This window comes from Barbus barbus, assembly GCF_936440315.1.
Source record: "Barbus barbus genome assembly, chromosome: 34".
Taxonomy (NCBI): domain Eukaryota; kingdom Metazoa; phylum Chordata; class Actinopteri; order Cypriniformes; family Cyprinidae; genus Barbus; species Barbus barbus.
In genome coordinates this window covers 6,308,760-6,322,355 of record NC_136762.1, presented here as the reverse complement: position 1 = coordinate 6,322,355, position 13,596 = coordinate 6,308,760, and the positions used below count along the sequence as shown (strand labels likewise).

The 13,596-nt window shown below is 39.2% G+C and overlaps 1 protein-coding gene across 1 annotated transcript in view; it reads left to right on the top strand.

Moving 5' to 3' along the window:
• Nucleotides 1-7,207: 7,207 nt before the first annotated feature.
• Nucleotides 7,208-13,596, top strand: part of LOC306854379 (kin of IRRE-like protein 3) — a 46,460-nt gene continuing 40,071 nt past the window's right edge. Inside the window, exon 1 of the mRNA XM_079392329.1 lies at nt 7,208-7,811. Within this exon, the coding sequence (XP_079248455.1) occupies nt 7,772-7,811 (40 nt within the window). The 5' untranslated portion in view covers nt 7,208-7,771. The remainder of the gene's footprint in view (nt 7,812-13,596) is intronic.

Sequence of the window (13,596 nt, the reverse complement as noted above, 5' to 3'; positions counted from 1 at the left end):
AAATTAATAAACCTCCAGCTGAAGGAAGTGGTTCACTCCCAATTTCTCTCAACATGGGGAGGTGTCAATAAATAAATGGGGAAACAAAGTAACTTACATATTTACTACTTATTTGAAAAAGAAACGCAGATATTTCATTGCAAATTTAAAAGTAATACTAGTTATTAAAAAATAATCTGATTATGTAAATCATGTTACTTGTACTGCAGTACCCCAAGACAAAGAAATGAATCATAAAAACAAGCTTGAAAATACATAGTTCCTGTTCGTGCTACAACTTTAGCTGTATTCCTATGAGAAAAACATTTAGCGCTATTTGCCACATTAACTGCAGACCTCTCTAAAGGTTTATCTACACCATGTCTGGTCCATGTTTGGTTGAGTAATTAAGAAGCCATGAGCCAGGTTGGGAATTCCCAGATGTGGATGCTACTGTTGTGCCCTCCAGCATTCTCAATTACTACAGCAAACACCCTGCTGTGAAACCAAATGCCTGATGCAAGTCACTCTCAACAGGATTGTCTTTTGAATGAACAGGTGTTATGGCGACTCATGGACATACTCGGAAGTAACAGCACCCACAGCACTCTTGTTCTGAAACCAATTGGATATAGAACTAATTGTGAATTAGTATTTGTGTGGTTTTAGTGAAATGGTATTATATTGGGCTTGTAATTACGGCACTGCCATTAAAAGAACCCTAGTGTGCACAAATTCTCAACAGCAGTTAAAATATGAGGGTGAAATTGTACATTTTTTGTGTTCCTACATGTAATCTCAGAAGAATCACTTGAAAGAGCATTTAACGACAGACGTTCATTGGCCTACAGACTGTTTTCCTTTTGTGGGAAGTAGTGAAGTCATTTAATCACAAGCTATGAACACTTGAATTATAAGTAAACCTAAACACATTAAATAATTAAATGCATAATTAATTAAAATAAATAACAGAGCAAGGCAGTATTTAAGAGATTCAAAAAAATAAACATGATCACATGAAAAGGAAATGCGATGGCAGTCAACTCCAAGAATCTGAGGATAGAAGATGACTAGTTTTTACATGTTTTAAGAGGAACCATTTCGCATAATTCATCTAATTAAAGTCAACAGTGACTCGCAGAGTGGATGTTTCGGAAACCATTAGAGCCTACAATTTGCAACTAAAACTGTGATCATCATTCATGGTTAATACATCACTTTTAGGAATTTGGCAGCAATTTTTGTGGCTCTTCGTGATCCAGCCGAGATGCGGGACTGCTGTCGAGATCGGTCAGTGCATGTCAGGGTGGCTGATCTAAATCTGTCAGCCCATCTGGGAGAGCTCGCCCAGGGATTAGGTCAGAGTTGAGCGGAGATCCAGAGTCTCGATCTGGCAATGGTGCCAGTCCTGTACCAATACCTGGTATGGGTCATCTTTCTCTCTTTCGTCTCTCTCAGACAATCTCTCACTCCATTTACATGGTTTATAAACAAACAGATACCGAAGCTGATATACAACTGTTTGGTAATACAGTATGTCAGTCAATTTCTCTAGGGTGATTAACTTTTATTATAGTCACAGCTCTGAGTGTTAATCCCAAAAAAGTCTTAACGGATGAGATGAGAGTCTTTAAAACTAGAAAGCAAGGTCTTTGATTCTCAAGTAGACATGATGATAAAGATCAGCTCTTAGAGATATATGCAGTATAGATCTGCTGCATCTCCAGAAGATATTGCCAAAAACACTTATCATAACTAAACCAATGTCTGAACAAATTATTAGACTTGTCAGAGCTACAGACATGAATAATAATCAAAACAGTGTGGCCTACTGAAGAGAGTTGTACCATTACTGTTATAAGTGAGCAAATTTTACATTAAATCGAGTGACACAATCTCTTAAAGACTGACATTAAAAGAGCAACTCAAGTCATATCTGAGAAGAGCAAGACCTTTCCGAATTGGACTACGAAATAACCACTTAGAAACCAACCAGAACACCCAAGCAACCACCTAGAAATACCCTAGCAACAATGCTTTGTCAATCATTAAAAATTCTGATGGGTAGTTTTGTATCTGAAAAATAAAAGTTTTAAAAGGGGGTTTTCACCATGATGGCATAGAAGAACATTTTTGGATTCCCCAAAACACCGTTCCCCAAGCAGTTCTTAAAAGAACCATGAAAATGTAACCTTTTTCCACTATAAGGAACATTTTGTGCAATGAAAAGATTCCACTGATGTTAAAGGTTCATCGTAGAACCACAGATGCCAATAAAGCACCTTTATTTCTAAGAATGTGCTTTAACTATAAAAAAGTAAAATATATGCAAAGTATCTGTTAACTCAAAAAAACTATGCATCAGTGTATATTATTTTAGACAAACACACATGGAGTGCATTGGTGTGACACATTTTAGGACAATTTCTTTCCAGTCTGTCAGTAAACATCTGTGATAGTGGGTGGACAATTTTTATCTACATAATTTTGGCTTCCTTTCCCAACTCCTCCACCATCCACACTCACTTTATGACCCACTTGGTGGCCATCATCCAAAACTTGGCCTCATCCAACCTTGACATAACTCAAGGCCTGATACCGTCACCCAGTCTGACCTCATTCAAAATCGACACGGATGAGAAAATACTCTTTTAGCCTAGTGATCTGTAACTACCTACCCATTCTATCTCATTGCTTAGACTGGTGTTTTGCACTCTCTGCTGCACTCTTATTGTGCATTTTTACTGTGGGCTGCCATAGAAAGGAGACACTTGCTAAGAATTTAAAGCTAAACATTTCCTAGGAGAATGCTAGTTTTTTGCAGACATCCTCAAATCAACTTTAATCAATTGGAAACACACGGAGAATGAGAACGTGCTATTATTGATCAGATTGTTCAGTCTGGGCTTACTGATTAACCCAGACTGAACAAATCGTGAAACAAAATAAAAAATAGAAGATTCTGAATTGGCAATATGCAGGCATTTTCATAGGATTGAAACTATACAATTAAGCAACAACCAAACACAAATAGATTAATTTAAGTGAACAAAGAACATTTTGCATTCAGAAACTGCAGTCTTAATGGCAAAGCCTCCAAAGCAGGGTCATACAAAAATGATTCCATATCACACAGGCACTTGATATTCTCTGTAACTTTAAACCTGACTGAAGAAATCTGTCCCAGTCTAAGAATACCATATCACACAATAAAGGGCATGGCACATGGAACGAAGCAGCGTTTATCACACTGCTGTTTCCGTAACACTGCCTTTTTCAGCAGCCTGTGGCCCAGCAAAAGGTCATACCCTTGAACCCTGAGCAACCATATACCTCCTGAACTTCCCCTGAGATACTTTCATTTCAGCCAACTCTGCTTTCAATAATGGCCTGCCTCGTATTTTGATATTGAGATGAAGGACAGGTTGTTGACTGTTCTTTTCATGATGGTATCTGTAGTTATAGCTGGACAAAGATGGCTTAACAAAAAGGTCAAGTTTAAAGCAGTGGTAGTATGCATCTCTACCAAAATGCACGATATTCACAATAATAGGTGAAATGCATGAGATGCCTGGCATAGGTAAAGGCATAAAGAGTTATTGCTGTGTAGCAGTACTCAGAGTTATGGTTGACACAGATCAAGGCTGTACGCAATAACACAATTATAGTAAGAGCTGCTGTAATGTCCCCATATGGTTGATGTAAAGTGAGAGGAACTTTGACCATAGCAGACTGCGCATCGCTCAGCACTAAACTCTGAACTTATGCATGATGTTTTTAATGATGAAAATATGCTGGCTGTGCACTACGTTTAGAAGTGGAGAAACTGGAGGATGAGTTTTAAGTCAACACAAAATTAAATTTGATTCTTGAATGTCACCTTTCTAAGTAAAAAAGGACATCCAGTGAACTAAAATAAACATTAACCACTTAAAATGATTTTATTTCAACTAGTTGCCAAGGCACTATGGCACTATGTTTTGGGTCATTATCTTGCTGCATGATGAAGGATCTCCCAATCAGTTTGGTTGCATCTTTCTGTAAATTGTCAGACAAAATATTTCTGTAGACTTCTGAGTTAATTTTGCTGCTGCCATCATGTGTTACATCATTAATGAAGATTAATGAGCCTGTCCCAGAAGAAGCGATGAAAGCACAAGCCATTACATTACTTGTGTAATGTGTACTATAATGTACACCTGTGTACACTGTGTTTCAGATGAGCTTGTATGTTTGGGATCGTGAGCAGATCCTTTCTTTCTCCAAACTTGAGCCTTTCCATCACTTTGGTCTATAAAAGCAGTCCATAAAACCTTGTCCCAGAATTTTTGAGGCTCGTCTCCTATTCTTTTTGCTAATGAGTGGTTTGCATCTTCTGGTGTAGCCTCTGTACTTTTGTTCATGAAGTCTTCTGCGAACAGTAGATTGTGATACCTTCACTCCTGCCCTCTGGAGGTTGTTGCTGATGTCACTAACAGTTGTTTTAGGGTCTTTCTTTACAGCTGTCACAATGTTTCTGTCATCAACTGCAGATGTTTTCCTTGATCTACCCGTTTGAGGTGTGTTACTTAGTACACCAGTGGTTTCTTTCTTCCTCAGGAGATTTTAAATGGTTGTACTTGCTATTGCCAGTGTTTGTGCAATGGTTTGATTGATTTTCCATCTTCTCTCAGCTTCACAATTGCTCGTTTTTCACCCATGGACACCTCTCTGGTTTTCATGTTGGTTACACGTCTAACTAACTATAAATACAGTCTGCATGGATCTGAAACTGAGTGCAGACATTCAGTGCTATTTATTGTTTGAATAATCAATTAATAGGACACACCAGGGCAACAAAACACACCTGTCAGTCACATGTTCCAATACTTTTGGTAACATGAAAAATGGGTGGGTTCAAACAAAAGGTGCTATCTTCTAAGTTGTGTATCAGACCCAGATGAAAATACCTGTAAATAAAAGCTGAAATGTTAATCTCTCATTTCATATTCATCTTTTGATGTCAAACCCAAATGTTTACAATCTACAGCAAAAATAAAGGAATTGGCCTTACTGTTCCAATACTTTTGGAGGGCGCTGTATATATATATATATATATATATATATATATATATATATATATATATATATATATATATATATTGGGATATATGGTTAAGGAAAAATAATGGTTTTGTCACAAAAAAGGGAAAGTTATTTCAGAGACGGCACCAATTAATTACATTTTGATGAAAGGAAGAATCACTTTCCATTTCATGCTGACAATAGAATTCTACATGTCTTCACTTAATTTACACTGCAGAGTCATACTGGTTGATAAAAGCAGACATTTGAAACTCAAGACTGACATTATTATATGCTATTAGACTATTAATAGCATATATCCTGTGACATTTGAATGAAATAAGACATAAACCAGCTCTGATTTATACATTTAGAAGGAATGCTGACCTTTAAATGATACAATATTTACTTAAGGGATAAAGGAGACCATTTTAAGAATGAAGAAAAGACATTTTAACCTTTGTGCGACAGCACAATAACAGTCTGTCCACATCAGCAAGAAAATGCCCAGAAAGCTGTCTTTGTTGTCCGTTGGATCTGAATCGACTTTTTAGCTCCTTGTCAAATTAAACCACAATCTCACGACAATATACTTGTTTCAGCTCAACTTTGCATCAGCCTTGCAAATTAGGCAGGAGGGGAAACGCTTCAATGTTAATTTCAGCCTCGCGTCCTCGTCGACGCTGACGTTTCTTTTCTAATTGACCCTGGGTCAAATGGGCCTGAGATAATATTTTGTTAAAATATTCTCATTTCCTGGGGAGTCGCATTTCCATATAACTTCACCTCATGCTTTATTTATGACTTTCTTTACAATTACCATGCAAACGACATCTTAACTGCCCCCCCCCCAAAAAACAGAACAGTTTAGTAAATATCAAACTGTATTCATTATTAACAAATCTACAGTCTAAAAACCCCTCTTATAAGTACATGAATTATTTAAGTATTCATGGGCCTAGGGTGGGTTATAGCACCCTCAGTGTGAGGTTACAAAAGAAATTAGTGTATATTCTAGTTAGAGGCATGGAGATACATCAACCTCGAATGCTTTCAACCAATGAAAGTAGCTGTTAATTTACACGTCTGGCTCACACCCTGTCAAGACATGGTAAACTCCATGCAGTAATTGTTGGTGTTTACTTTGCTCTCCCAGCAGGTGTGAGCTCCTGTTGTTTTGAGATCATCTATCGCCTCTTTTATTCAACCTCGTTTCTTTCAACTCACAGGAATCCCATCATCTGCGCCTCCAGCAGCTGTTTCTCTCATCAGCATGTGTTTTTGAGCGGCAGTCTCACATTTGATCCCCTCACCTACAATAATGGGGTGGAGACCAAAACTATCCGATGGTTTTACAGCTTTCCTTTCTTTGACTCGATATCTGAAAGGTCCCTTCGTGTTTTTTCGTGAGAAATTACAAGGTGTAGAAAAAGAATGCATATTTTGATTGACAAGCGTCAAGAAAAAGCCCCCATGGGTTCTTTCTCCTGCAGTTTATTTGGGTATTTGCTGCTGACTCATGTGTTAAACCAACCACTGTAACAGCACGTGAATATTTTTGTTTTGAGACCATTCAACCAGCACTGGAAGGCATGGTTATCTGTTTTACCTTGGAAAATAATAATAAACTTATTTTGTAACTATGCTCATTTTGCCAGCTTTGTGGTTTAATGAATAGTTGGATGATATATATATATGCTTATAATTGATAATAATAATAAGACATATATTTAGTTAATCTTTAGTTAGTCATGAAAATCTTCCATGCTGTGCATACCGGTTTTTAAGAGGCCGTATCCGACCAGAAATTGATAAATAACATTAATTGATATCAATGTAATCACATCACATGTTAGTCAAAGAAACCCCATTAAAATAATCTGTTCGGTATCTGTTTGCTCCGGGACACACCTGTTTACTTTCCCCAGCAGTTTATTCATTCACAGGCGCGCATAACCAAGCACCCCCTGTTGTTTAAGGACCAAGCACCCCCAACTGCTATCACCCCCCCCCCTATAGTTTAAACGCTTAACCAATCGCAGGACCCGGGGGGCGTAGGCCAACGGCAGTCCCTGTAGACTGAGAATTACTTCATTCTCAAACTCGATGTTCCCCAGTGGGGAAAAAAAAACGCCTGTTTTATTCATCGAGCCAACCTCCAGTCAGTTGTAGCTACGACAGTCAGCGCGGATCGTATCCTCGTCTTGCCGCTGCATTACAAGAGAGTGAGGAGCGAACAGAGCAGTACGGAGGGAACTGTGCGCAAGAGGAGGCGTTTATGTGCGCTATAGAGCTTGTGGTGCTGAAACGCGCTCAGTTGCACCGGCGAGCGGAGCCCCGCTGATCAGGAGAAACGGAGATTTTTTTCTATCACCCATATACGGAGGATTTACTCCAAGTACTAGGATTGATTCAAGACCTGTGCATCGAAGCAACTTGATCTGAACAACATTTTGTTGGAAAATATTAACTGAACACGGGAACGATCGAGAGAAAGTTCAAAACTTTAAAGAGACAACCAGCATTGATGCTTAGACTGTGTTCAGATGGCAGTAGAGACTTCCAGCTCTCAGAGCAGAGGTTAACATAATCTGCTGTGTTTTTAATTTTTTTTTTTACCCAATTCAAGAGGTGGGCGAGGACCAGCTTTCACATTCAGTCCAGCCGGAGCTTTCGTGCGCACACTTTCAGTCTGGACTGCAGGACAAGTGTTGAAGACTCCGGGAAGATGTTGACGTTTTACATCGCATTGTGCCTTTTAGGAACAGGTAAGACGTTTTGTTTTTAGTTCAGTAACTATTCTAATGATTGAATCGGATGTTTGTGTACTACTTAGCGCTGCGTCAACCTAACTATTACGCAATTAACGATCGTTCAGCACGCTCCGTTTTGAAGTTAACGCAGTGGTTTTTAGGTGTGTCATAATTGCATTTTGTGACACATGTGATCCTAGTGAGACCCTGCCGATATATTGGGCGAGTAGCACTGCGCCAAATGCAAACAAGGCTAATTTGGAAATTAAACTTGTCTAATACAGGCGTGTAGCCTACTCCAGCATAATGCAGCTGATGTTGATATACTGCTCACTGTACCCCTACAGAAAAGGACTGTGGCAATGCCGAGGTACAGTGATGGTGTCATATGGTAGCTACATAACACATAATACTGATATGTATTTGAATATTTCTGAAATTAATGATGGTATATGTCCGAAAAATGAGTGCCATAGTTTTTTGGCATTTGGTGCTTTTTTTTTTTTTTTGTAAACTCTAGTTGTAAATCCTTTTGTGTGGATATGAAGAAATAGGTTATCTGGCACACGGAAAACTTGACCGCTTAAATGGTGTGTGTATGCGTTAAGGATTGAATAGATCAGTTTTGGGAACTTTTTGTTGTTGTTGTCTGATGCAATCGCGAGAGCATCAGTACATGGAACAAGTGCCTGCGTTTCTGACTAATCATGCATTATATGCATACTGGACTGGAGGCTATAGCCAAATGTACATGACAGACTTGAGGATGCTATCCAGTGGCCCATTTCATCTAGATCATCCAGACAGCAGACTTAGAAAGAGAAAAGTTGAATCAAGTGTGACCATGATAATGGCCATCAGCTAACACCCTTCTGAGGGTTTGGAAAAGTGTGTTAAAAGCCACGGAGGACTACTGCATAAGAGATGTGCTGATCACAGTCTCCAAAACAGAAAAAAACACCTCTTAATAATTTCACAGCCAACGCCATCAGGAAGGCACAATCTCCTCTCTCAAACAGAATAATTTAACAGCATTAAATAAATATAATTGGTGCCGGGCAGAGGTGCGACATTTCTCGATACAGTGAGCCGGGAATGCGCGCGATCTGAAAGATTATGCTCGTAGTGTTGATTTATTCATTATTTTGTACTTTATGTAGTAGTGGCCGCGGGCATCTCTCGCTATGCTGATATGTTGCGAGTATGAATGAGCTGGCTATCGCTTGCTGCACTCAGTGCGCTGCCTCTTTGTTTCTGACAGAGACTAGCAGCGCTGCAGAAGGGTTAGGAGCGGGGAACTGTTTCCACTCTTTAAAAAGCCAGAGATCGAATGATTTTTATAGATTTAGAGGATTCCATTAAGGATTCTCGAGCATGCTTTTTCACGCGGACGGAACGCCGTACTATACTGACAGTGTGATGAGTGCAGTCCGACTCCCAAACGAATCACTCTCATGAACAGGTGACTCTTATTGAGATCAATGTAGACCGATTCCTAACAGAACGAGTCTTATGAACAGGTAGCCTACAGCATGATTCCCGAACGAACCACTCTTATGAAACAATTCAGAACAAATAACTCTTATGAGCAGGATCTTTATAGTGAATCAAAATCAGTGCTAGCGGAGACCGAATCAATCTGGCTAAACTCATATTGTCATTGCTACTTGTTATGTCCTACTCAAGCAAAAACTGTTATTGTGTTATGTTCATACTTAGCTTCTGCAAATCAGTGTACGTTGTAAATAAGTTGTAGAGATTTAGGGTAAGATGACGTCTGTCACACAAGTCATTAAAATGCATTTATTTTCTTTTATTACTATTTATATTCATGAGTTAATAAATTAATTGTGTTAAAATCTGGAAGTATCTCATTATTTGGCAGTGCAATAAGATTAACATTTCCCTCCAAATTTTTATTTCCTAGAAAGTATGTACTGTAGCCTAATTCTCATCACTATTGTAGAATGATATTGTGCAAAGTGAAATGTGTGTAAACTTGTTATTGCACAACATGCAATTTGAATTATTTTGAAACATGAGAACATAAAGAAAACATGTCTCTCTTTGCACAATCTATGAGGATTGTTTTCTACAGTGTTGCATTTAAAAGCTCAGTACTCTTTGAACACACTAAGTTGTTGTCGGGCACCGTATCCAAATTTGCGCTATTTATTTCACACCAAAGGCGGCGCTACACTTTGCATATTCTGTATGCTGTGAGAGAGGTTGATTCATTTGCCGAGTAGTACAGCATCCTCAAGCCTGGCCTATTTTTACCGTGCGTCTGTTGTTTCCACGCCTTTTAACAAATATTTTATTCATTGGGTGTATTATTAACACCGGCTTTGATTCAGCTCTAGATAAAGGCTTCAAAATCCCCCGGCCCCCTCAGATCCAAAAGTGTTTCTTCTCCCAATTAACGGCGTAACCGCAAGTGAGGCAAAGCACTTTCGGTCGGCGCTCCAGTAAACGAATTAAAAACAAATGTTTATTGGCGGTTAAGCTGCGCTTTCTGTCTGTCTCTTTGATAAATGAGGCCGCCGTATTGACACGGACGGAGGCGATAATTAAATTTAAATGTTGAATCTAAATTCCTAGCACCATCACAAACTTAAAGGGAAAATATAGGCGGAAATGTTAATAAAATGCTTGCCTGGTTCGCAAATAGGTTCTAAATTTGTAATAATCATAGCATAAAAGTAGAGTAGCCTATGCTTCAGTTAAGCACAATAACAGAGGTTTATCTGAGGATATGTTATCAATTTTCCTTTATAACAGCTATTTGGTACAACCCTCCCCAGTCTCCAAGAACTGTACTTATCCAGAGTGAGCAAAAGGGCTGGTAAAATCACTCTGGACCCCTCACATCCAGCACACTCCCTCTTTGAACTGTTACCGTCAGGTCGACGCTACAGAGCTCTGAGCACCAGAACGACCAGACACAGGAACAGTTTCTTCCCTCAGGCAATCCATCTCATGAACACTTGACAATAAATGTGGAACACACAACTCTAGTATACATTATTTATTCACCACACATACTTATTTTTTCATTTAAAATGTGCACATATCAGACCTGTACACACATAATTGTCTATATTATATATTGTGTTTTTGCTGTTTTGTACAATGCCTATTTGTATATTATTCTTTTATTATCTGTGTCCTGTCCTGTTGCTGTTTTTTTGTTGCACTGTGGAGCTTCTGTCACTATAACAAATTCCTTGTATGTGTAAACATACCTGGCCAATAAAGCTCATTCTGATTTGCTGACTAGTGGCTTTTATGTGGACTTTCTAAAGCATTTCAGGGGGAAATATTTGTTGACTATTGAGCTTTTCATGTGGACTTTGTAACTTATTTAGGAGTAAAATATGACCCTGGCTGCACTCTAGATGTTTTTCTCATTATTAAGTGGGTGTGTCAGTAAGACAGAAGGAGGGGAGAGAGGGAAGAATAGGATGTAGCAGAGCAAGTCTTTGACAGACTGGTGGCAGCTGCTTTGGGAGGAGCAGAGAGGCTCCCGGACGGCCTGCACCACTCATCTCACCTGACATCTATACAAGCAGCACGCCACACTCTGAAAAACCACCACCAGCTCACATCTGACTCACCAGCTCCCTCTCTGAATAATGGCTCATAGATAGATAGCGCAGAGAGAGAGAGAAAGATTGTCCTTGTCCACATAAACACACATGCTTCCTTACACACTCACCCAGACTTATACACACCCGAACATAGGTGCAAACACACATCTCCTTTATCTCTTGGTCTCCCTCTTGTTTGTCTTCTCTGTCTGTCTTTCTCTCACTCTCTCTCTCTTGCACACACACACACACACACACACGATTTCAGAGTGTCTGACAAGACGAAGGCTCAGAACTAGTAGCAAAGAGCAGGGTTTGAAGCAGAGAACATGACAGAGTCTTGAAGAGACCAGCCCCTAGTGCCAGATATTCATGTGCATGCTCTTACCAAAGCTCCACCGCTTCTTTCTCCCAGTTATAATTTGCTTTCTCTGAATGTCCCTCAGTCTCCCAGTGGAATTCTGTTGCACTGTGCCATCGGTATTCCAAGTAATCTCCAGCACTATGCTTTTTTTTTTAAAAACCTTTGGCATGGGGTTGGCAAGTCCCATAAGGCAACATTCAAAGGAAGCGTGTTAAGATCATAAGACTTTCGCCTACTGCTTCCTTCCTCTCTAGTCCTTTCGCCTTGTAAAGAGCAAAAGAAATACATAACTGACTATCCCTTTGTGCATTTTTATTTAAATATTTTTTAGCATTTTGTTTCCTAACGCACACTTTCATTCACATACTTACTTTCTTTTCTGCTTTGTAGTGTTCAGCATCAGTATCACCAAGATGGACTATTGAATATATTGACTTAGTATGCAACAAGACATTAAATATAATAGTTGTGTAACATCCTGCCTTCTAAGATTTCTTCAAAAATCAACATATATTATGCATTTTTGCTGTCTGTGGTAAGTCTATGTAAACATCCATTTGTTTTAACATATGATTTTGTCTCTATATAATTAATAATTACTTTCATTAAGTACTTTCTTAGTTATGTCTAAGGCTGACTCAAATTTGTTCTAAACCATTAGGCATCATAATGGTGGTTGGGAAGCCTGTCTGAAACCAGTTTCTTTAGTTGGTGCCTTCAACTGTTGTCTGTTAAGTAATTGACTGACTGGGCAGCAAGGCTGCTGGCTTTGGTTTCAGACACATGTAAACACTCCAACAAACAGCTTTGCGGATCTGCAGACTTGATGTCTTAGCTGGCTCCATTAGAGGGACAGATAGTTTGACCCGCACACGGGGCCTCCCATTAGTGGGGAGGACTGCTGGGCGCTGAGATTGAGTGGGGTTGTATGGTGGTATTTCTGGCCATGTGGCTCTCTGGGTTTGTTTTAGGAGCTTTCTGTATTATGCATGAGCTGAATGTCTTAGGAGACCGTATTGGGATTGAAAATGACTGTTTTTATGTATGTGTGTGTATTGTTAAGAGGCTTAATGCAAAGGTGTGTAATATGAGGTTATGTGTCCACTGTAATGACCAGAAAAGAAGACCATAAAATGTTGATATAATAATAATACAGAGAATTAGTGTCATTCTTTCTCTTTTCCTCATACTTCACTTGCTTACTCTTTTCTGTGGAATCCAGTTTCTGATTCAATGTAAGATAAAGTTTAAAATAATAAGTAGTCACTTTTTGACATACAAAGTCACAATTATAAGAAATAAAGTGACAACTGAAGCAGAAATGGGCTTCCATATTTCACCTGTTTTTCCTTATTGAAAAGGAGTCGAAAAGTTGGAAGCAAGCAAGTTCAGTGATGAGTGTGTGTGCGTTTGAGATCGAGAGAGTAAGTATGTGACACACACGATTCACAATAGAGCCGATGCAGCAGAATCTGTCTGGTGCAGGAAGACTGCTGCATTATTTAGGAGATGCTCGTATGGCATAGATATGGATGAGTTTTGGCCTGCTTTGATTCGCTTGCACTCTGCAGACCGGAGCGAGACGGACTGGCTGCGAGCGGCAGAGTGCTCTGGGCTCTTTTACAGGGAGAGGTTGGAGCTCGGAGACAAATTCAACATAAAGGTCAGTTTTGTTTACAGCAGAGAGCAAATCGTAACATTTTCTCCCCAGACAACATTCTAGCGTACAAATTTTATATGTGTTGCTGGGACGGATGTTGAGAATGACATTCAAGTTTGTGAATAGGACTAAGGGGATCAGGATAATGCAATACCTTCTCTGTACAGTAAAAAAAGGAAAACCCTC